The sequence below is a fragment of the Gavia stellata genome, chromosome 3, assembly GCF_030936135.1.
Source record: "Gavia stellata isolate bGavSte3 chromosome 3, bGavSte3.hap2, whole genome shotgun sequence".
In the NCBI taxonomy this organism is placed as follows: Eukaryota; Metazoa; Chordata; class Aves; order Gaviiformes; family Gaviidae; genus Gavia; species Gavia stellata.
The window spans coordinates 100,803,896-100,827,479 of record NC_082596.1 but is presented as its reverse complement, the minus strand read 5'-3'; the positions used below and the strand labels follow the sequence as shown (position 1 = coordinate 100,827,479).

The 23,584-nt window shown below is 45.1% G+C and overlaps 1 protein-coding gene across 1 annotated transcript in view; it reads left to right on the top strand.

The window, feature by feature from the left end:
- The window catches only part of RREB1 (ras responsive element binding protein 1), a 66,155-nt gene extending 42,634 nt beyond the window's left edge, over positions 1-23,521 (top strand). Inside the window, exons 8-10 of the mRNA XM_009821804.2 lie at positions 1,542-4,284; positions 18,956-19,702; positions 22,830-23,521. Of these exons, the coding sequence (XP_009820106.2) occupies positions 1,542-4,284; positions 18,956-19,702; positions 22,830-23,350 (4,011 nt within the window). The 3' untranslated portion in view covers positions 23,351-23,521. The remainder of the gene's footprint in view (positions 1-1,541; positions 4,285-18,955; positions 19,703-22,829) is intronic.
- Positions 23,522-23,584: the final 63 nt, after the last annotated feature.

The window sequence follows — 23,584 nt, the reverse complement described above, 5'->3', positions numbered from 1 at the left end:
TAAAAATTTTTTGAAGGAAAACTTGGGTGCTGTTATTAGATCCTTGCCCCTTCCAGCCTGCCCATTAATTCTCACATTCCCCAAACCATCCCACATCTAAAATCAATAGGGAGGACATGTGGTAAGGGAGGCATTATTTATTTTAATTTACTGTAACAAGGATGCAGTTGTGGTGCGAAAGATTTTATCATGAAAAACTTCGGGAAGTCACCTTACGTACTGAATGGTGACATCTTCAGTGACTTCTTCACTAAAAACTCCCAAATACCTTTCTACTATGTTCCTTATGTGAATTCTGAAGATTTTGCACCTTTGAGGGTAACTGACTGGGGAAAGGCAGAGAGTCTGTAAATATTTTTCTGAGATCCATAAAGCTTTCTGTTGGATGGTATTATTCCTCCCTCTGTCAAACCTTGCCTGCCTTAGTTGGCTTGGGTCTGGATGAAGCTGCTTATCTATTAAACAAATAAAAATAAATACATCAACAGCACAATCCATCAGGAACATGCTTACTCAGTATCTGCACTTTTCTTATTCTCCTTGGATTAAAGCATTGATTTCCAGTTCTTGTGGCTGCAAGGTGGTAGACCTTAAATTTGCTGCTGGTCTAGGGGAGCATGTAGGGCGTTCTATAACTCTGGTGTAAAAGTTACAAAATCATGAGAAGAGAGAACTTTATACAACTTGGGTTTATTTCTTTTGTAATTAATGGCAAACATTTAAAATTATTAAGGGATTTAAATGTTGGGACTTCCCTTTTGTAATAATTTTGCTTGCACTATGAGGCAAGACCTACAAAGTATCTGAAGAAGGTGTTTAGAGTATATAAAGATCTTGCCAGCCCTCTACTTAATTCATCACTTGTGCTCTCCTTTGATGTGGAACCTTTGCAACATGTGAGCTATCTGGGTAGCATTTAAATATACCATTTTGATTCATGATCGTTTTCAGGTACAGGTATAAAACCCATTTGTGAGGTTAGTTTTTTTCTTGGGAGAATGAATGTAATGAGACTTCACTAACCAAAAGCCTTTCCGCTTTGGGCTCTACATTTCATTGATTTGCTTTTGGGGGATATTATTTTGGTTGGTTTATGTTGTTTTACCTTCTTGGGTGCCTTTTTTTTTCTCCTCTCCTCCTAGTTTCTTTGTAGTAATAAAGCTAAAGGAGGTAGTCTTGCTGCCCAGCTTACTGAAGTTTGCTGTATAGTCTGCTGAGGCTCCTGTCCTGTCAGTGAAGTGAGAGAGGTTTCTGGAAGGGAAGTTCAGGATGGAAAAGTATTTGAGAGTCTGAATAGCCCTCTGAAGGAGTTTGCCTTTATAGAAGGGAACTGCTGGAGAATCAGCCCCTAATTTAGATACACTGCTTAGGTGACTAAAGGCTGTGGAGCAGGAATATCTCCATGCCAGGTAGGTGGTGGCTGCTTTAAACTCCTTAACTTGGGCAGTGGAAGAGAGAGTGAACTGTTTTTGTTTTGCAGCAGCATGTGATGCCTTTACAGTTTGAGATGTCTACTCTAAATATTTTTGCATGTCTTGCAGGTCTGGTGTGAAACAAATTTGCGAAGGTGCATCAGTGACTTCCATCGATTTATTTGCGAGACGTGTAACAAGGCATTCCCCATGCTTTCGGCGCTCAAACTGCACACAGAAACTCACGTGGTGGATCAGGGGAAAGACAAGCACAAGGCACAGTCCATGACCCCACCTGGTGAGAACCCAGACCAGAAAGCCTTCATGGCATCCTTGGGCCTACAGTACACCAAAGACATCAAGCCTGTCAAGCAGGAGGACAATACACAAGATGAGGTCCAAGAAATGCGGCTCAGAGCACTGAAGAGTAACCTACCTCAGGAACCCGGCAGCACCGGTCTGCTCAGCCTCTCTCCTCTGGAAGCTGCCTCTATGGGAGGGTCATTTTCAGTCCTTCCCCCTACAAAAGAAAACATAAAGCTCCTCTCGCTGCAGCCTTTCCAGAAGGGTTTTATCATCCAGCCTGACAGCAGTATTGTGGTAAAACCCATCTCCAATGAGTCTGCCATTGAGCTGGCAGACATTCAGCAGATCTTAAAGATGGCTTCTTCCGCTCCTCCTCAGATCAGTCTTCCTCCACTTTCTAAGGCACCTTCTGTCCCTGTGCAGTCCATTTTCAAGCATATGCCGCCACTGAAGCCAAAGCCTTTGGTAACACCCCGAACAGTCGTTGCAACCTCTACACCTCCTCCTCTTATCAGTGCCCAGCAAGCCTCCCCTGGCTGCATCAGCCCAAGTCTCCCACCTCCCCCTCTGAGGCTGATCAAGAACTCGGTGGAGTCCTCCTCCAACTCTCACCTCCCCCAGCCAGGAGCCAAATCAAGTCCATCCTCGCAGTTGCTCCTCCAACCCAAAGTAGAGCCTTTAACTCAGCACGAGATGAAGACACAACTGGAGCAGGACAGCATCATTGAAGCTCTCCTGCCTCTGAGCATGGAAGCCAAGATCAAGCAAGAGGTGACAGAAGGGGACCTCAAAGCCATCATCGCAGGGGCAGCGAACAAGAAAGCCCCAACCATGAGGAAAGTTTTGTACCCCTGCCGTTTCTGTGACCAGGTGTTTGCCTTCTCTGGTGTCCTGAGAGCTCATATCCGTTCTCACTTGGGTATTTCCCCATACCAGTGCAACATCTGTGACTACATCGCAGCTGACAAAGCAGCACTGATCCGGCACCTGCGGACACACAGCGGGGAGAGGCCTTACATCTGTAAAATCTGCCACTACCCGTTCACAGTGAAAGCCAATTGTGAGAGGCACCTGCGAAAGAAGCACCTCAAAGTGACCAGGAAGGATATAGAGAAGAACATCGAGTATGTCACCAGCAATGCCGCAGAGATGGTGGATGCCTTTTGCTCTCCAGACACTGTGTGCAAGCTGTGTGGCGAGGACCTGAAGCATTACCGGGCCCTCCGCATTCACATGAGGACGCACAGCGGCTGCCAGAAGAAGAAGCCGTTTGAGTGCAAGGAGTGTGGCACAGCCTTTTCGGCCAAGAGAAATTGCATTCACCATATCCTCAAGCAGCACTTGCATGTGCAAGAAAGAGAGATTGAGAATTACATCTTAGCAGTGGACTGCAGTGCCCAGGAAAACCAGACAGATCCTCCTTTATTGGAGGACAGCACTTATGTGGACCGCAAGCCCATGACGCCTTTCCTGGAGCCACAAAATGGCTTCTTGCTTGGGACGTCATCTCATGTTCCCATCAAACTTGAACCTGCGGGCAACTTCCCGATGGATTTTGATGAGCCGTTGGATTTCTCTCAGAAGAACAAAAACTTGAGTGCCATGCAAGTGAAGCAGGAGAACCTGTTTGGCTCTTCTCCCCTGTCCCTCTACGACTGTTCCATGGAGCCCATTGACCTGTCCATCCCCAAAGCCCTGAAGAAGGATAAAGATGATGTCCCATGTGAAGCCAGGAATCCAGAGTTGGCTGCTTCTGGGAACAGTGATAAAGCCTATAACTGTCTGCAGTGTCCTTTGGTTTTTGGTGCCAATGGGAACTCAGAGAAAAACAGGGCTGTCAGACATCCCCAGCCACTGAAAGGTTCGTTGCATTTGACTGTCCCGATCATTTCCCCGGCTCTCCTTGGCAATTCTGCCTTGCTGAGACCCTTGAGGCCTAAACCACCACCGCCACCTCTCTTGCCAAAGCCTCTAGTAACTAAAGAGCTGCCACCATTGGCTTCCATTGCACAGATCATTTCATCGGTGTCTTCTGCTCCCGCTTTGCTGAATACGGAGGCTGCAGATGCTAGTCCCAAGGCAGTGAGCGGCTCCACTGGGTGTGACAAATCAGGGAACGCCAAAGCAAAAGTGACAATCGTGACCGCCGTTCAGAGAGACTCCAGCTTGCCCAGTGACCTGTCTCAGGTGTGTGATCCAGAGCAGTCTCCCATTGCCGATGTTGGGTCGGCTAAGAAAAGAGGTAGAAAGAAAGGAACGAAAAATAAGCCTAAACTTAGCAGTGGTGTGGATCTGGAGTCAAGTGGGGAGTTTGCCAGCATAGAGAAGATGCTGGCTACCACAGACACTAATAAATTTAGCCCGTTTCTGCAGTCCACTGACAATTTCAAGGAGGAAAGCGGCAGAAATGGAACAAGTGAGGATGAGAAGGAAACTGCCGAAGATAAGCTGCTGAGAGGGAAGAGGAATGCTTACTCAGACTGCCTGCAAAATATCCCCTGTCCTTACTGTTCTCGAGTCTTTCCATGGGCAAATTCCCTGCAGCGGCACATGCTCACTCACACAGGTAAGACCAGCTTGTGCTCATGGTGGATTGTAGCCCCTGAGGATGTTCCTCATGAAAGGGCCTCCCCATGGAGGAATCTTCCTTTCTTGTCCTCTCTCTGATGTCTGAATGGTATTCTTTGTTATTTTGCAAATCCCTAGCTGTTGCTGTTGTATAGTTTAATATAGTGTTAAATTTTTCAGTAACGGAGTAATCTCTGTGCCTTTGAGTAGTAAGGGGGCAAATTAAACTGCTAAAACCCATTTGACTTAAGTGGCATAACTTAGCATACCTGGGAAAAGATTCTGGTTTCAGGTGTTATGTTATTATTGTCTTATCTTGAAGGTGAACGTGTGTGTTGAATATTTCATTGTGCCTTACGTGGTTTGTTTGCTTGCTTCCAGTGGCTGTTTGTCTGCATCAGTAATGACAAAAAGATCCATAAAAATGAGAGCAAATAAGTATAGAATTGTGGCAGGAAAACAAAATAACACAGTGTTTAGCATTTTTTTTTCCTTGCGGTGGCTTTTATTTGACAGATCAAAGAAGGAGAATGCGAGAAACATCATCCTGAGCGTTACGTAGTACCTTGCATCTAGGAAATGTTTCTTCGCAGTGCTAGACAGCTAAAGGTGGGCTTATGCCCTAAGGTGTGGAGATGTGTATGGAATGTTTAATATTGTGCCACTGTGTAAGTAACCTCAAACCTGTTGTAAACAAAAGGAGGAATTGGGGAGGGAGATTTATTCTAGGTTTGGGGTTATTTTTCATTCTTCTCTGTGAAGGAGATACTGCCTTGAATGCTGTGCTGATTTGAAGTTCACTCCTTTTTCCACCCACCCTGTAATAAAGTAATTAGTAGATTCTCATCCTGCTCGGAGAGGGAGAGGACAAAGCTCTACCTGCTGTTGCTCCTGTTTAAGTCAGTCACAGCTGTTGATATTATTTTCTTCATTATGCAATCTCAACTCCTGGCATAAAGAGTAAAAGCTAAGGATATTTGTAAGAAACTTTAGGGAACTGAGTACAGCCTCATAGGAGATAAGACAACTTCATATTTTTGATGGAATTGAGGTTTCATGAAGCAGCTGATTCATGTATGTGCTAAAGAGGGAAACCTGAAGAGGTAAAAGATGTTAGCTGAGAGGTTTAAAGGGAATCTGAGCTGTGGAGCAGTCCCTATTACAGTTTGCTTTGGGTGACCCAAGGACATAACTTGCAAGGTATCAGTGCAACAGTGAGGCTATTGTTTTCTGGCCCACAGAGACCAAATTATTTCATCTTATTAAGCATACGGTTTACTTTCACTGGTGAAGGAGAGCTCTTTAGTTGTATCAATTGTTTTCTAACACCCTGCTCTCCAAAAAAAATATATAGTTACTGAAGAACTGTTCATGAGACAGAAAACAATAGAGAGGCTTTTCCCAGACTAAGGGGTTTGACTTGCTTATTGATGGCAGATTTCCAAGGTAGCAGCACTGGTGTAAACCCTTAATGAAGGCAAGAAAATGCATTCAGCCATGAGTTATACAGGTAAAACTTGTCTCCCCTACCACCACCGGGCTTGGAAGGAGACACCGTCCTTTCAAAAAGCCTGTGCAGCAATCTCCACTGGGAAGGCAAGCAACTGCGGCTGTAGCAGGGCTGGATCCCCAGTGCAGATACAAGATTTTTGGTGATACTACAGCAGTGGCAATAACCGGATTCAGACTGATGCGCTCCGGCAATGGTAACGCTGAGCAATTTTCTAATCAGCATCAGAGCAGTGTTGAGGGAGACTTGTTGCTGGATGACCACCCCACAGCAAGCTTTGACTAGTCTTGGGGCATCTCCTTTCAGGTGACACTAGTGCTCTGTTTCCAAACTGGGAGTTTGTAGCAGCTCCCCTGTGGCAGCAGTGTAGATGAGGCTTACTGGAGGAGAGAGGGAAAGGTGAGCTAGGAAGGTAGAGGAGATTTAGGCCAGGGAGGTGGTGCCAAAGCAAGCACTAGGATGCATTCAGGTGGAGCGAGCCCCGTGTTTTTGTGGTGAGTGTCAGGTGCTGGTGGCACGGGAGGAGTTTGGCAGCTGTGTGGTAGATACAGCAGTTTGTTGGGTTTGTGTCCTGGGTGGGCGAGTTGGTTTTCTGATGGAGACATCTACAGTGTCATAGTGCAATGCACCATTTCTGTCCCCACCTATTGCACAGGCAGTGACTTGTTAGATAGCTCTGCTTTTTAAAGGCACTTAAGAAAAAATTCTATTCACTAATCTTATTGTAAAGAGAAAAGGGGAACTTTATTGTCTGGACTTGATCGCTGCTCCCTGACCTGGGGAGAGAAAGGGCCAAGAGGCTGATGTGAATGGGATAGAAAGAGTCCTGGTGAACTGCTTCCAAACTGCCTGTATTGGGTATCTGCTCCATAGGGAATCACTGCAGGGAAGCTAGTCCATGCTCCTAGATTTCTGTAGTATGCTGCTATCAAACAACCAGGGCAGTCTTTTGAGCTAAGAAGTGGCTACTAGCTCTTCTCCAGCGATTTGTAGGGAAGTTGTTATTGGAGTAATTTGGGTAAGTGGTCCAAGCAAATAATGAGTGAGCATGGTTGAGGAAAAGGTACATAATTTTGAGCATTTAAGTAGTATCTATATATACCAGTTTCAAACTGCTGTGTTTATACAGACATGGAAAGATTTTTCAAGTGTGTCTTTCATGTTCAATAAAATTTCGACATGGAAGACTCCTTCCATGCAGTGTCAAGATCATGTTTACCTTTTGTGAAAGTGCAAAAATGCACATGCTATCAGTAACCCACATCCCTCACACAACCAAAAGTCTCTCTTGTGACAGCTTTCGCCCTGCTTATTCTTGCCTCAACACCACTTTGGTTTTTTAGTTTAAAGCATTTCCCTGAAGAAGCATACACCTTCTTTGCTGGGTTTTATTTTAATGCAAAGCTCACAAGTGGGGCACTGGGAATTTGGCATAGCTTGGTTTTATACAGTGTTTAACACGGTACCCGTGTTCCGTTTGAACATGCTTGAACACTTGTTTTTAATACTTTCTTTCTCTTGATGTCTTTATTGTTTAATTTACTCTTCTATGTTCAACTCAGTTTGCCTTTCTTCTTTGCCCTCTCTCCTGCTCCTGACTTTTTTCATTCTCAGAGCAGCAAGTAAGATGTGCCCTGCAGGTGGGGCAGTTAATTTTGCTCCTTTTATGGTATGTGCATCAGACTAGGTTCAATATAAAATGAAAATAATGGTCTTTTTTGGCCATTAAGTTTGTTATAGATAACCTAAATAAGTTTGCAGAGAATCACTTGAGGATATTTTCAGAGAGATACTGCCAGATCTTATTTGGCCCTGGATTATTTTTTGTAGGAGGTGAGATTTAATGGCAGAGAAGGGTTTTATTTTTTTTCTTTTTGTTTTGTTTTGCTGTTAAAACAGGAATGAAATGTACAAGAAAAGATCTACAAACAAAATAATAAATAAATAGAATACGCCTAGCCCAGGTACCTGAATGTTTCTTGTTGATCGGAGGACACAAGTCATAAAAAAAGGACTGGAGGAGTTTTTATCTTTGCGTTTATGACTTAAGTCAAAGTGAAAGTGTAGACATCTTTACTTTGCAACATTTGTCCTTACCATGGCAATAGTATGTTTCCAGTAGGACAACAATAGCAGGAGATAACTTAATTAAGGAATGATCTTCTTACATGCTGTGATTATTTAGATGACCCTTTATATTGAAAAAGACTCCCTTCAAATGACTGGCTTCTATGAAGTGTCCAGCCTAGACTAGTCCTGCTGTGCTGCTGACCAAATTTTAGGGTAAGTTCTGAGTCAGTATATAGACACAGATGTATTTTAATCCAAGCCACGACCGTTCTTACAAAAAAGGTTAATAAAAAATCAAATCACATTGCACTTAAACTGATTGTTCAGGTTACCTTCCAGTGAGTAAGTATATTTTATGAGAAGAGCAGTTGCCTTTAGGCGACAATACAGGAAGCAGAAAATACTGCTTTTTCGAATGATCTTTTTTGTGCCTTTAAAGGTGACATTTTTGGAAAGCAGTCTGGTTTCCATTTGGGAATAGGACTGTAACTTGGGCTGGGAGGATTGGAGTTTGCACAGTAAGCAGGATTTTTGTTTGGGTTTTGAGATCACCAACAAGGATGTTTGTGTGGAAAGAAGAATATCCTATCTGTTTTAAGTATTGTTCTGTATGACAAATATTTGGTTGATATGAAAGTTTTAAAGGCTGAAAATATGAGAAAATTGTGACCTGAGATGCAGGTTGAGTTTCAAGTAATTAATCCTCAGCTAATCCTGTCATTGCATGCTTGAAAAGAAATGTGGAAAGGAATTGGGCTATCATGAAGCAAAAGGATTTCTGCTCAACTTCGAAGTTCTGTTTTGTATTTGCATTGTGAATGAAGCCAAATAAAAGTGCAGAAAGTGGTGGTATTTGTAACCATAAATTTATGGTTGGCTTAGCAGGCATCTAAAAAGGAGGAGTGACTTGAAAGCCTACAAAAAGGCAGTGCCTTGATGCTTCTAAAAAGTTGTGTTCACACTGGAAGAAAATGAAGGGAAAGAAACAGCGCCTGGGATGTCTGCAAGATGCAGGGAATCCCTCGTACAGGTTGAGATGTTAATTAGAACAGAACCAACTTGCGGAAGATTAAAGTGAGAAACGCACCCACAATGTTGTCTCAAAGAGGCTACTAGCTGAGAGGGCAGGGTGTTTTGTGTGTCTCTGTGTGTGTGTGCAGCTGATCTCCTTTTACGTGTAACTACCCTCACAATCTCTTTCTTCGTCACGAAGATGTCGTGCAGGACCACTTTCCTCATTGCACTGCATAATCCTGGCTTTTCTTTCAACTTCCTGCACTCAGTCGCTTCCCTTGTGCTAGTCATTTAAATAAATTACAGTCGTGAAAAACTTTCTCCTGTGGGGAAGTAATTGATTGCTTATTCAACATTTGGGGCTTGATTCTACTGAATTCAATGGAAAGATGCCCCGTGGCTTTGACAGAAGTGTCAGATTCACACGGGTGACAGACATCTCAGGAGAGAGCCTGCTGTTGAGGAGCTTGCAGTCAGGATGTTGTAGTTGGTCACCAAGCAGTAAAGGGGGAAAAAAACTAAAGAAGTTTGTTATTACACATTAGGACAGAGAGACATTCTTTTTTTTGTGTCAGTCCAGAAGCCCTTCCCCTGTCAAAAATGTGTTGTTGTCTTTTGTACCAAATCTAACAGAATTTGCACAAACCTGGAGTTGCCAGTTGCTACCTGAGGACAAATGTGCTTATTCCCCCAGTCTAAGGAAGAGGATGCTGGATATCACAATAGCACATGCAGTTTTTTCCCAGCTGTTCAGAATAGCAAGCCCAAGTTGTGTTTGGTCAGACTGAATGCTGCAGACAAGCAAAGCGTAAGGACATTAGGAAGTGCCCTGCCACATTAGAGCGGTGGTACATGCAGCCAAGTACTTGTGTCTCTGATGGTAGCAGTAGGATGTGCTATTTAGGGTGAACATGTGGGCCTGGCGACTTCCTGTTCCTCTGAATGCTCTATCAGCATCCACAACTGCTGCATTAGGGTTCCCTGTTAGAGGGCACATCCCCACCTGCTCCCTTTACTACCTGTTCAGGGACCTGTTGTCCGCAAGTCTCTCCAACTGCTTTCTGAACCCGCTGATGCTGCCTGCCTCCAACCTCATCTGGCATCAAGCTCCAGAAGTTCACTATGGTGCTGTCTAAATAACTATTTTTAATCTGTTTTCAGCTGATCCTCTGCTAGTTTCAGAGAGCCACCCTTAGTTCCAGTATTGCAGGATTTGGTGAATTGCAGTTCTTTGTGCGCCCTCTCAGCTGCCTTCACAATTTGTAAATCTCAATTGTAACACCCCCTTTCTCTCCTTCAAAATGAGGAGCCCGAGCCTTTCTGGTGTCTCTTCACAGGGCAGCTGCCCTATCGCTTGGATCGGGTTTGCTGTCTGCCGTCTGCAAGATGACTTACCTCCTTCCTGCAGCGTGGAGACCAGAAGTGCACACACCACCTGAAACGAGGGCACACCACACCAGGGCTTTACGCAGCAGCAAAGGGACACCCTTGGTCTTGCTTTTAATACTCTTGCTCATGGTACCCAGCGTTTCTTGGCTTTAGTTTGGCTACTGCTGCAGGCCAAGCCAGTGGTCCTGGAGAGCTGTCAGCGATGGTTCTGAGACGTCCTGCCTGAATGTACCTGTCACTAGCATGTTTAGCATCACATAAGCATATTTTACATTATTTTTCCAGAGGTATTTTACCTTAAATTCATCTGCATTGAAGCTCACCCGCCATCTTCTTGCACACTCTGTTTTGAGAGTTTTGCAGCAAAGGAGATTGATTGTCCGATCACGCAAGGCTTTGTTGTAGGCAGGGAAGGGGCATTTAGTCAGAAGGGACAAGCTGACACGAAACCAAGGGTGAGCACAGTCACTCAGGGTTTTTCTGTGCTGACCAAATGGGATAGATGCAAGGAGGAAGCTCAGCAGATGGTGGTACATGTCCCTTGCTTGAAAAGTGATTGCAGAAGGGAGCCATTGCTGTATGGTGTTCACACCTCCAGGGGAGACACGGTCACTTTGTGTCACTTTGAGTCAGTTTCCCAGGAGAGTCGTCGAAGTAACAAACCTAAAAGCAGCAAGAAGTTGGCTCTGTGCATCAGGGTAGTTAGAATTACAAATCGGTTGTTACTCTCAGCCTCAGGATAGCTGCTGATCAGATTGCACAAAAGCATGCACCGGGTTTTCCTCTTATGTTTCCAAACTCCGGTTTGTTTGGGAAAGTCTGCTGTCTTCCCAACCTCTCTCATCCTTTCTTTTAGTACAGCAGGTTGCCTTGGAGTGATTGAAATGTAGTAATACAGGTCTCAGTACTAGCCTGGCATTAAAATCTGCCACTCTGGAGACATGTTACGACATGATTTGATCTTGCCTATCATGAGGAGACTAAGTTGCCTTCTTACCGTGTTAGCAGCCCATAACTTCACAGGGCTGTAGGATGGTATCTGGGGTGTCACGTGGGCTCATCCTGCCTATGCAGACAACGGGTGGCTACGGTGTGAGAGCAGACGACTCATGTTATAACATGATCCCCTCGCAGAACAAAAGTCTGCAGAAAGGCCTCTGAAACTGCTCACCTCCAACAGCCTCCATGGCAGAACGAAACTAAAACAACCTACTTGGGTCTGTTGAAAACTTTCTTTGCAGTCAGAGGGATCCTAGCACAGATCAGCTGGTCGGCGGGGTGAGGAGGCAGGCATTTCTAAAGCTGCTCGGATGAGCGCTGGCGAGGCGTGTAGGATGGGTAGGACTTTGGTGGAACGTAGATGTTGTTCTTAGCAGCCCGCACTGGGCTGGTCAGAGTGGTTCGACCTGCCCCCGGCAGACAGAGCCTTGGGCCATGGTTGGATAACACAAAGCACTCCTTGGCCGTGCTGGCTCAACCTGTTCCCAACTGTTCATCCCCACAGCTGTAGCTGACCCAGCTGCCCAAAAAAATGAAAAGGACAAGGGGAGGAACCAGCAGTCGTGAGATCAGTTCCCGGATCTGGCTGGCGGTATGGCCCTAAAAGAGCACATTGATGCAGCTGAGGTGTGGAGTTGGCAGCATCTCCCGGGAGGCGCTGGGGGTAGATGCTGTTGAAATTGGCTTTGCTGTCAAATGCTTTGTGTCTTCAAACAGCAGCTTTAGACAGCGAGGAAGGAGCCCAGATCCTATACTGTTATAGTTACCGTGTGCGCTTTGTAGCACAGCTTAGTGTTTACAACTGGCTTCTCCAAGTGGTGTTTAATCATGATCCAAAATCATTCAGCAGCTTTGGACTTGTGGTCTCTCTCCATTGTCCAAGAAAAACGGATTTCAAAATCAGTGGAAGTAAATTAACAATTTGAAACTGTGGCTTAGTTTAAAATGGGGTCGTTTCTCTTTTTGTGCTGGTTTTAAAAGGTGGGTGAGTAGCGTGCTTGGGGCTCCCATGCAGAGCCCGTGTGAGGGCTGTACTTGGAAATGAATAATTGTCCAGATTTCACTGTACGCCAGAAGGAAAGGGAATGAAGGGAGATGCTTGGATGGTGTTTGGTCAGCCGTAAATGAAGCGAAGCTTTAAGATGAGGTGCAAGACAGGAAGTGCAATTCAATAGAGTGTCACTGGGAACAAGTTTATAGAGGGTTTCTTTTGGTCTTGTTTTAAACCAAAACAAAAAACAGGATGGTGGTTTTGAATAGGATTCAGAGGCTCTGTAAGTGATGGGGCTTGTGCATGTCCTTGCTGCATGGAGAGGAAGGGAATGGTCTCACTAAAGCACCTGAAGTAAACTGAGGACGTCTCGCCTGTCTCGCAGCAGTCAGACCAGGGGAGACCTGTACCGGCAGAGAGGCATACAACGAAATTGTGGAGCAACTTAATGAATCGCCCACTTTCATCATGTTAAAGCAGCCCTGCCTTTGTCTCCTTAGGGCTTTCTGAATGCGCCCTTCTTGCAACAAAATACAGTTGACGGAGGAGAGATGTGGGATGGGAATGGGGTAAGGGATTATCTCTTACGTAATACAGAAAGAGACTTTGCTAAGGAAAGATCCCTTTCTTAAAGAGGCTTGCCCCTAATGTGAGAGGGTCGAACACAATTGCTCTGTGCTAACTAGGCAAATATTTACAAAGTAAGTATACTCAACAGTGAATTTTCTGATTAGCGTTTAGCAGAATTCATCTTTGCTCTAGATATCTGCCACTCTGTGATCCTTCCAGAAATCATGTGAGCCCTGGGTGTAGTGGGGGACTTTTTGTTTTTCCAAACTGTTCTAGCTGTCTGTACCTCTGAACTACATTTGTGGGTATTTCCTAGAGGACAAAGGGCTTGAAACTGCCTTTTCAGTGTCAGGCAAAGTTTAACAGCTGCTCCAGAGCCGCAGCTCAGGGTAAAGCAAGAGTTGCTTGCCGCTGGGGTGCATGGCAAACAGAAGAGCCGTAGGGTTGGCCTCAGTACTAGAGCTGTTGTTTGGAAGATCCTGAGAAGATGGTGTATAACTTGCTGATTGTATTGCCGGCTCTACATCAAACTGCTAAATGGTGGAATTCACTGTAAGCTGGAAGTCTGGGGTTTTTTCCCCTGCCTTCAATACACATTTCTATTTGGTAGGTGCAGTCAGAGCTAGTCCTGAACACCTTTCTTTGTGCTGGTGACTTCAGCTGGGGATGTACCTCGTGTCAAAGGCAAAAAGGCTTTTTTCTAGAATTGGTTTTCTCCTTTTCCCCCAGATATATTTAGTTCCATTTACTGTAAATAGTGCTTTTCTATCATCTCGAATGTTTTCATTTCAAAAGGCATACAGATATGGAAGCTCCCTCAACTGTGGACTAATTAAATATTTAACTTGTGTGTGTGCCTGTGGTGTAATGAAGGTGGCTGAATTTTAGTGTTCAGAGTGTTTACAATAAAAATGGACAAAGATAACCCCCAAAATTTTGCAGGCTGACACTGCAGGTTGGAAAGATGTTCTCCAGTTCGTGGGTGGAAGTAGAAGCAGCATTGTGTGAGCGGGTCCAAAAAACCCCAAATTTACTAAACTGCTACCACCTAGTGGCAGCTGCATCTGTTGTAAAATATAAGACTAGCTGGGGTTATTTCAGTTAACGTAGGGAAAACAGTAAATCGTCGACTCATCTGACTGATAATGCCAACTGCTTGTACAACATCCATTTCCAGTGCTCTGTCTGCTCCGGTTTTGAGCATTATTTATGTGATGGGTTTTCTAACACTTCTCGCGGGATGTCAGGAATGTTTGACAATAAACATTTGCTTTAAAGTCACAAAATAGTTCCCCTTACAACACCCTGTTTTGACTAATAACTCCTTAGCATCTCAAGCTCTACTCTCTATTCCACCTTAGTTCCTGGAAAAAAGAAAACCATGGGAAGACAGAATCAAACCAGCAACCCCCACCTTGATCTGTATCTGCTCTTTTATCTGAAACTTTCCACATTTGGAGTCTCTCTTGATAATTCGGTTTTTGTATAGGGCAAAGCAGTTTACTCCTCTTTCTCTTTCTTTCTTGCTACCTACAAAAGATTAAGCGGACTCTTGTGACTGGGCTGACTGAAAACTGCAACTTGAATTGTAAATAGACTTCAGCAAAACAGTCTTTTCTTTCCACAGTTTGAAGGAAAAATTATTTTGGCTACAACTATATAGTGGTTTCTTTCATGCAAGTGGAAAAGTTTTTGGATTCTCAGATGGAGTCCTTGAGGTTTTGCCTATGAATATATCTCCTGAGAAGTTCGTTTTTTCCCTGACAAGGCAGCAGCTGAGCTACCGGTGGTTGCTTCGTGTTGCCTTCCTGCAGACATCCTTACTCCCTGCTCATCTCTTCTCTCTCCCTTACCTTGCCCATCTTCTTTGACTCTGATGTCATAATTGGCATCATCAAATAGCGTCGCCTTCTTATCCTTGCTTAAGAGGAGTGACACGAACTGTGGTTGTCCACGACAGGGTAATGTATTCTGCTCCCATGCTTGCTGAAGAAGTGGTGGTGACTGGGAGCCTTGACAAGTGGACCTCTCTGCCCTTGTCCTCTTGACTTGCCGAGTGTAAATATCTGTGGGATAACAAACGGACCGGAAAGCATTTTACAACCTTAGTAAGTGAAAGATGGGAAAGGGGTGAAAGGAACGGCAGGCCTTTCCCATACACCCTGCTTTCCTCACTGCCTGGATGCAGGTGGCTGCTCTGCACCGTAAATCAGCAAAATTCTGGAAATGAAATACCTGTCTGAGAGGAGCTCAGCCTTGTTGGAGGGATGTTTGCCCAGATCTGAAGCTCAGTCCAAATCCTCCTCTTTGTGTAAGATACAAGACTGCTGGAGTTGTATGGCCAGCAAGGTTTTCTGTTGCTGCAGATAGGCATGTAAGCGGGGAAGAAACAGTAGCGTAGGCCAAGCCTAACCTCTGCTAGAGCAGACGGGGCGGCTGCCAGTGCGAGACTTCCCTTGCAGCTGTCCCTTGCACTGCGGGAGAGATCCCGCACTGGGCCCGACGTGGCTGTCGTCATGATTGTCGTGTTGCCCACACACCTTCACAGCTCCCCTGCTGCTCTTCCAGTTCGTCTGCAGCAGAGCCGGGCTGACTCTCACCCATCCCCAAACAGCTGGGGTTTGTGCAAAGCATCTTGCTTTTTCACCAGCTGCGAAACCAACCACGTAGGTTGGGGGTAACCACAGAGCAGCTCGACTAGTTGGGAGCTGCCGCTTTACGATATGCATGAAGTTTCATAAGGGACCTGTGAAACTCCTCCTCGACAAAGAAAACAGCAGGTCTGGTTTGTGCAGGTAAGAAGGAAGAGCGCTCACCCAAGCACATAACGCGTGTCAGCACGTTCTGGCTACGTCCCTACCTGAGTTTTGAATGTGTTCATTCAGGGGTGGTGGGCCAGCTTTGGAAGAGAAAGCCTGTGTGCATCCATCTCCCAGGGTCTGAAGTGGTCTTTGCCCTTCGTGAAGGCACGTTGTTTAAATTTCACATTTGTTGTTCTTGATGTCAACCTCATCTGTTTGCCTGTGCTAGTAAGGCAACGCCACTTAACCTGTGGACCACCTATCCCTTGGAGTGTATCTCTCGTGCGCAGGAAAATGTAATTGCAGGCCAGCCACTCAAGAACAGAGTAACAGCTGGGAAGGGGCCCAGGGCACAGAGGAGAGGAAAAAAGGAGATAGAGTTTGAGTATGATGCATTGAAGGATGAGTATACTATAAGAAAAAAAAATGAAAATGTATTTTTGGAAATACTGAAAGCAGAACAAGAAGAAGTTAGGGAAGAATAGGGGAAAAGTGGAGAATCATGCATGATGTATGACATGTTGAACATAAAAGTTGTGGCTTTTGTGTTTGAGTGTTTTAAAATGTTTTGGTTTTGTTTTTCTGTTACTTGAGTGCTACTGGTGTATATTCTGCTCATTCACTTTGCTCTATATTTTATGTTGAAAAACCAACTTCTATCCGCTGTCTTGTGTTTGTTCAGCAAAGAATTATAAAACATCTCTCTTGGTATGATAAAAGAGGAGCTCCCTCAATCTCAGTCTCCTTGTGCTCTTGACTCCTCTCCATCCCAACACCTTGCTGAGGATGAGCACCGAGGACGGGGGTACAGCAGCCGTTTTACATGCTTTCTGTTGGTGTCAATTCAAGGTCTTTGTGTCTCAGACCCGCTTTGCACAGTTTTGTCTCTTCATCCGTCATCCACAGATACATCTTTGTGATGGCAGCAACCAAAGGCTGCTGGGCAGGAAACTCCTCTTCCCTGTTGTTTCCCTTCCCTCCTGCCCTTAGCCTAAAGGGAGCGGTGATTACAGGGTCCTTTCAGCCCAACATAAACCCGTGCTCTGATGAAAAAGGCCCCAGTCACTGCGCAGCCATGTGAATGTTAGGGCTGTGCAAGGGCTGGGGCGGGAGTGGGTGGCCAAGGAAGGACGAGGACCCTTTCAGCAGCAGCGGGGAGTCACATTGGTTGCCATTAATCCTTCCTTTCACCCCTGGTCTTGGGCCAAAGTGAGGCGCTGCCAATGAGAGCCAGATGCACTTGTCCTACACCAAATGCAGTGTGTGGAAGAAGGCGGCAGGCAGAAACCCATAGCTGTGCTTCCTTTTTAAACGTATCCTCTGTGTAGGTACAGCCTGGGTTTGGCTTCTGGGCTCACTCTCTTGCCTGCACCGGCAGCTGTGAGACTCGGCTGCCTGCCTTGTATCCAGGAGCACCATGCATGGACCTGGCTTCTCATACATGCCTGGCTCCCATTTCTCTGAATTGCAGAGCAGTGCTTCCCCTTAATTATTATGCATCAGCATTTCAGCTTGATTTTTAGAAATTACCTCTTTTTGTTTATAATAGGGGAGGTTTTTTTGCCTTAATTTAGCCAAGAGATAAGCAATGAGTCAAAATACAGAATTCAAGTACAGATTCATAGGGCACTTGTAGGTGACCTTTGTTTTCAGATGCCCACATCCTCAAATTCTCTACCATTATACACAGATTATGGCTCAGTTGCATGTTTTAATGGGCAGATAATTAGATGAGCAATGAACTTTGTGGAAAGCTTTTGTGTAATCCACTGTCTATGTAAACGGATCTGTTTTGATTAAAAGGTGAGATGATTTTTTTTGACAGGTCACTTCACCCCCTTTCACCCCTCCAAGAAAAAGTGTATCAAGGATTATGCTCTATTAAGTGATTGTTCACGATTACTGGAAATGCTGCTTAGCTTTGACATTTGTTTAACAGCCATTTATTATCATTTGTGCAAGGAGATGGGGTCAATGCAAGTTATGTTGCATTCAAACTACCAAGTGCCTGAGAACTATCTTCTTATCTCCTGTCATTACTCCTTGCTTATGAAAAAAGCCTGTAGTAGGAAATCTAGGCAATTCGGAGACAAGCACATGTTGTACTATGTCAAATGGAGAATTTAAACTGCTCTACTAGAGTTTCTAAATCCCTGTAGTTACTCAGCAGCTATCAGGCCTGCAGCTGAATGCTGAAATGCCTGTTAGGTTGTGTGCTCCCTTGGCTGTATGCTGTCAACAAGAAGGGGGTGCGAGGGAGGGCTTAAAGCAAGGAAAGTTTCAACTTTCAGAAAGCACAACTTGCTAAGTTCGTGTCCTGGAACGGTTGCTGGAAAGTGGCACTGGAGGGGATGCAGTTACATGCCGTGCATCATCGTCAGCTTTGGCCTCCAGATCCCATCCAGCTTATTTCCTATTTACATGTACACTATTTGTATAGAGCTTGGAAGGGGTACAGCTTCAGCCCTTTGTTCTCCTTAAGCGCTTTATCTGTTTTATTTTTTTCAACATGTTATGTCTTCAGCAATGTTAATGCTACAAACTGGTAAGGAAGCAGAGGTCATTAAGGTGGATGTCTTAGGTGCGTTTTGCTTTCTTGTTGGGGGAACTGTGAAACAATGAAGGATGCTGCCTGTTAACTGCATCTTGGCTTTTATGTTTTGGTTCCAGGAGGTATCGGTGTAACAAAGAGTGTGTGTCAAAGACCCACATGTGGACAAACTTTTGCATCTTTCACTTATATGATATATACCCAACTTTTTAACTGACCTCTGTGTTATTGTCTGCGCTAACCTTTAACATTTAATTGTAGCAGTTGGTTGGTTAGGCCTTTACATTCCCTTTGAAAAGCATTTCCCGCTACTTATAGCTAATAAGTTAGTTTGATTAATATGTGGTTGTATATTACTTCAACTATATCCAAATCTCATACGTGAAATATTCTAAATAATACATCCATGTGTCTCTGGTACAGTGTATTTGCAATAGTAGTGATCTCAACTCTTCTTTGATCTCTTGGCATTTTGCATTCTCTGGTAAAAGTGATTATATTAAAAGTTACTTCAAGAAACTGCCAAAAAAGTGAGTATATTTTGGGAAAGAAAGCATTTCGTTACAGATTTTTAATCATCTTGTTAATTGGGTTCTGTGGTGTTTCAATCTCTGTTTCAGCTGTAAGTTACTGGCCTGGGTCACAGATAAGAGAAAAAGATGTTGGGACACTTGATCAGAAGCAATGCTCGTGGGTCCATGTGCAGCCTTACCACTTCTAGTTGTGAATTAGCGGAGAGCATCCCACTGAAAGTTTTTCTCTGTTTGCTTGCAGACAGCCAGTCTGATGCGGAGACACTAGCTACAGGAAACGAAGTCTTGGACCTGACCTCCTGCGAGAAGGAACAGCCAGAGGAAATAACAGAGCTACCAGAGAGTGAGTGCGGCCCCAAGGAGGAGCAAAAGGCTGACTGCCCTCTGGCAGAAGAGGATGCTGAAGAAAAAGCGGATGGATATGAAGAGGGCCCTGAGGAAGATTCTGTAAGTAACAAAAGTCTTGACCTCAATTTTGCCAGCAAATTAATGGACTTCAAGCTGGCAGAGAGTAACCAGAGTGCAGGCAGCAGTTCTCAGACTGAAAGGAAACATGCCTGTGACATTTGTGGCAAAACCTTCAAGTTTGCTGGCACTCTTAGCCGTCACAAAAAGGCCCACACTCGTGAGGACAGAAAGGATGAAAGGAGCAGTGAGGATGAAAGCAAAAGCATTCAGGATGATGCAGGAGCTCCCTCGATGCAGGACTCTGGTCTTGAGCAGGAAGAGTCTCCGATGGACTTGAAGGTAGTGGAGTCTCCTGTGGACTGTGAGGCAACAGGAAAGGAGAATGAAGAGAGCGAAAGCATCTCTGAGGGGGAAGGCACAGAGAGAAAGTCCACTGAGAAGAGCAGTGATGACAAAAAACCAAAGACTGATGGGGCTAAGAGTACTGCAAAAGCAGACAAAAGAAAGAAAGTCTGTACTGTGTGCAACAAGCGTTTCTGGTCTCTGCAAGATCTGACGCGACATATGCGGTCTCATACAGGTAAGAGGAGACTTGAGGACAGAACAGATTACAAGCAGGTCTGCCACCGGACTGAGGCATCTGCTCTGTAGATGCACGATTGCTGTTAGCACTTGAGGTTGGAGGCATTGCTTTTAGTCCTACGGGTGCCTGCAAGGTGTCTTCTCTGCCCCAATCCCCCATGCTGCATATAAAGCCTATTGAGGGAGCAGAAATTGTCAGCACTGCCTTATCTCCAATCCCCAAACTGTTTTTCCCCATGCTTGCAGAGTTTAGAGGTGAGGGCAAGTATGGAGATCCTTGGGCAGTTGTTCTGTCCAGCTTCTGACTCTCTTCTTGTCATGTGCATGTGGCTCTACCTCTTCCCAGTATTTTGACGAGCAGTGGAGAAACCTGGCAGTATATGATAAGACTTCATCTCTGAGTGAAAGCGTAGAGAGGGAGAGTCTGGTTTTGTCTGATTATCTAAGCCTGGCATGGGTAATATGCTGGTGATCTGCGTGACCTGCTGCCTGAGTGAAAGGCAAAGCTGCAGTGGGCACTCTGCTCTTCATTCAGGCTTGGGCAGGGAAGGTGGAACACAGGTAGTAAAACGCTTGTCTGATGACTGGAATCGGCAGTTAAAATATGTCAGATCGCTTTATGCGATACACAGTTTGCAGCAGTATCATGCAAAGGAGGTGAAGCCATGAGCCAGCTCGAAGGTGAATTAATCGTTCATCCTTATTAATACATCCTTATTAATGATGCATTTTACCTGTCAGCGAGCTGCTCTGACATGGGAAGAGTGGTGCAGTTTGGTATTTTGTATCTTTTGAAGGTGCTCTCTGCTGAAGACAAGATCTTCGTGATTAACAAAATATTTGTGCTGTAATTGACGGTGATGTTTAATAAACTACACCAAAGACAAGTGCCTTAACCAAACTTTTTACCCTTCTGAATCGTAAATACTGACCTCTTGAGTACAAAACTGACCCATTTTCTTCTGGCCTTGAGCCGTCAGTGAAATAGGGGATGGGTCCCATTCTTGTGCCTATTTTCATACTAAATTTGGAAGTCTTGGAAAGATGCTAATATCTAAAGTACTGAGCTTTACCCCCGAATGATACACTGGTGTGTGCCCATGGAGATTCCCATACTGTATGTTTTAATCGTTTTCATTGCATGCTGAGCTATGCAGGCCTTGTCAGTACTTTGTTTTTTCCCATTTGTTTCTCTGTTTGACACTGGAGGGTGTTTTAACATAGAATAGGTGTTGAATAGGAACCCGGGTCAGTGTTTACTTCAAATCTAATAAATGTAAATACCACCTATCCTCACTGTTAAATCAATGCATTTTCAACTAAGGATTTTGTCTCAATACTGTGGGTTGACTCTCCTCCTCCTTCTCTTCCCACTTGTTCAGTTGTATTGACAAAATACTGTCAGGTTGTAACATTGCTTATACTTTGATTTTAATGTGTGGGTTTTTTTAAAGATAAGTGTGAGGTTTTAGAATTTCTTATTCAGAAGAGGAACGTTTGGGACACGCTGAAGTGTGCAAGAAACCTCTTGGTTTTTGGCAATTGGGCTGGAAACGTTTCATTCTCTCAGCGCAGGCTGCTTCCCAGCGAATAGCTGTGGGGTGCTCTGGTGCCGCCTGCCCAAGCGCAGGGTGAGCCACGGCGCTGCACCAGCCATAGCCAAGTGCCGGATGGGCAAAGGCTGTTGGCCAAAAATGCTCCCGGGGAGCCGTGCCCTCCCTTGATAGCAGAAGTCCGAGCAGGGCACCAGAGAGAAATGTTCCTAAGAAGCGTCAGGCTTTCCAGAGAGAGCAGGACCTACTTGCACATTTCAGCCAGCCACCTCAAATTTGTAACTGGTTTTCTTTTAATGATCCCAAGCATTTTTATGAGTGAGAAATGAGCTGCAAGTGTCTTGCTTTGTATGCTCATTGGCACAAGATGGTGTCTTGATGGAATTGCTTTAATAGGTGCAATCGGAAACAGAGAATGAAGCAGTAAGGGTGGGACCTTCGGTTCTTTAGGGCAGACAGCACCTTGGGCACTGTGCTTGGTTGGGACTTGGAGGGGGGGATTTTGTCTGTGGGGCTGTAGTGGCTTTGTTTTCTGATGATCTCATGATGAGGAAAGTATTCAAGCATTTCAGGTGCAAAAAGCAGCTCTGAGATAGGAGCTGTTGATTACAGCAGAGGATGCCTGGAGCTTCTCTGCGGCCTAAGATTGCAAAATACAAGGAAGAATTTTGTCCCCCAAGTAGCATTTCTGGAATGGGCGTGAAGAGGTTTTTCAGGGGCTTTCCCATGTCACTGCTGTCCTAAAGCACCAGTGGGCTGAGGAACACCAGCAGCTCTGTAAATAACATGCTGAGGCAGGCATTTTTCACTCAGTCAGTAAATTCTTATCACCTCTAACAGACACCTCCCGTGTCCCATGAACGCCTGACAAGTCTAGGTCCTTCAGCTGCTCTTTGTCTGTTATGAAACATGGTCATACTGTCTTCTGCTTCACAGAAAGATGAAGGGCTGTTGCGGTAAGGGTAATTCCTGACAGCTTCTCTTCGACTTCAGTGATTAACTCTGCGAATTTCATGCTTGCCAATCTGTCAGCATCTGAGAGGGAGGTGTTTTCTCATGTGCTGTTTGGTTCAGTTCTTAAGTGCTGGTGACCACGGTTACCTGGGCAGTATCCTCATCCTTCCGTCTCAAGTCCTCTCTCTCCGCGTGCATCAGGGCCTGATCAGCAGCAGAGAACTCCTGTGGTGGGCTGGTTTCACAAAGGCTTTTGAGCTCCAGAGGACAACTGCAAACTTCTTCCAGAAAAGTTGTTGACTAAATTAGACAGGATGCTAATGAGCACCTGGGGCTTACGGTCTTCCTCCTTAGTGCAGGGCCATACCAAGCTTGTAGAAATCTCAAGACACTTAGTTTTGGTTTTTCATTTGTGCCCCAAGGGATTTAGCTGTATTCCTGCTTGCATGCCATCAGCTAGTTTGCTAGTACAGAAGCAAAAAAATCTGCATAAATGCAACATCCATGTTTGATATAGGTACTGAATTTCCAAAGTGTAGAGCATCTTACGCTGCTTGAAACAAAAGGGAGGTGCGTTGGAGACCTTACATCTGACTTTGTATTTTAATTCTCTTCTAGGTGAGAGACCGTACAAGTGTCAAACCTGTGAACGGACCTTCACTCTGAAACACAGCCTGGTTCGTCACCAGCGCATACATCAGAAAGTCAAAAATGCCCGAAACCATGGGAAGGAGAGCGACAAGGAGGAGACCCAGTCGAGGTGTGGAGAAGACAGCGAAAATGAGTCTAGCCACAGTGGCACCAACCCCATCTCAGAAAATGAGTGCGACTCTGCGGGGGCTGTCAGTAGCCATACATCACTCATGGGAAGCCGAAGAGAGTCCCTGGCTGGCACGGCCAAGGACTCCCCCTGCAGAGAGGAGAGGCTGAGCGAGCGAGGAGCTGGCACCTGCCTCGTGGAGCCCACCAAGAGTGCACAGAAACAGACAGCAAAAGACCAGGAACCTCGGGGTAGCTCTGAGCACGAGAGGCCCTCAGGTTTCATTCAAGACTTGCTGGAGGTGCACAACAAAAAGTCTCCCATGAATCACATCCTTGCCTCTGCAGACACTGCGCCTCAGCTCTTGGGGGTTGAATGACTTGCTAGGAGGTTGGACCCTTCAGCACGCAAACTGAAGCCAGCAGAGCAAGGTTTCTGGAGTCTTTGTTTTTGGAAGAGCGACCTACGGCTGTGGGGAGAGTATGGCAGACTGGATGCGGTGCCATATGCCTTTCAGTATAATAATGCAAGAGACTACAGTATATACTGATTTGAGTGCCTTACTACTTTATTAGATCTTTTGGTATCATAGATTTTTTTTCAGAAATGATTT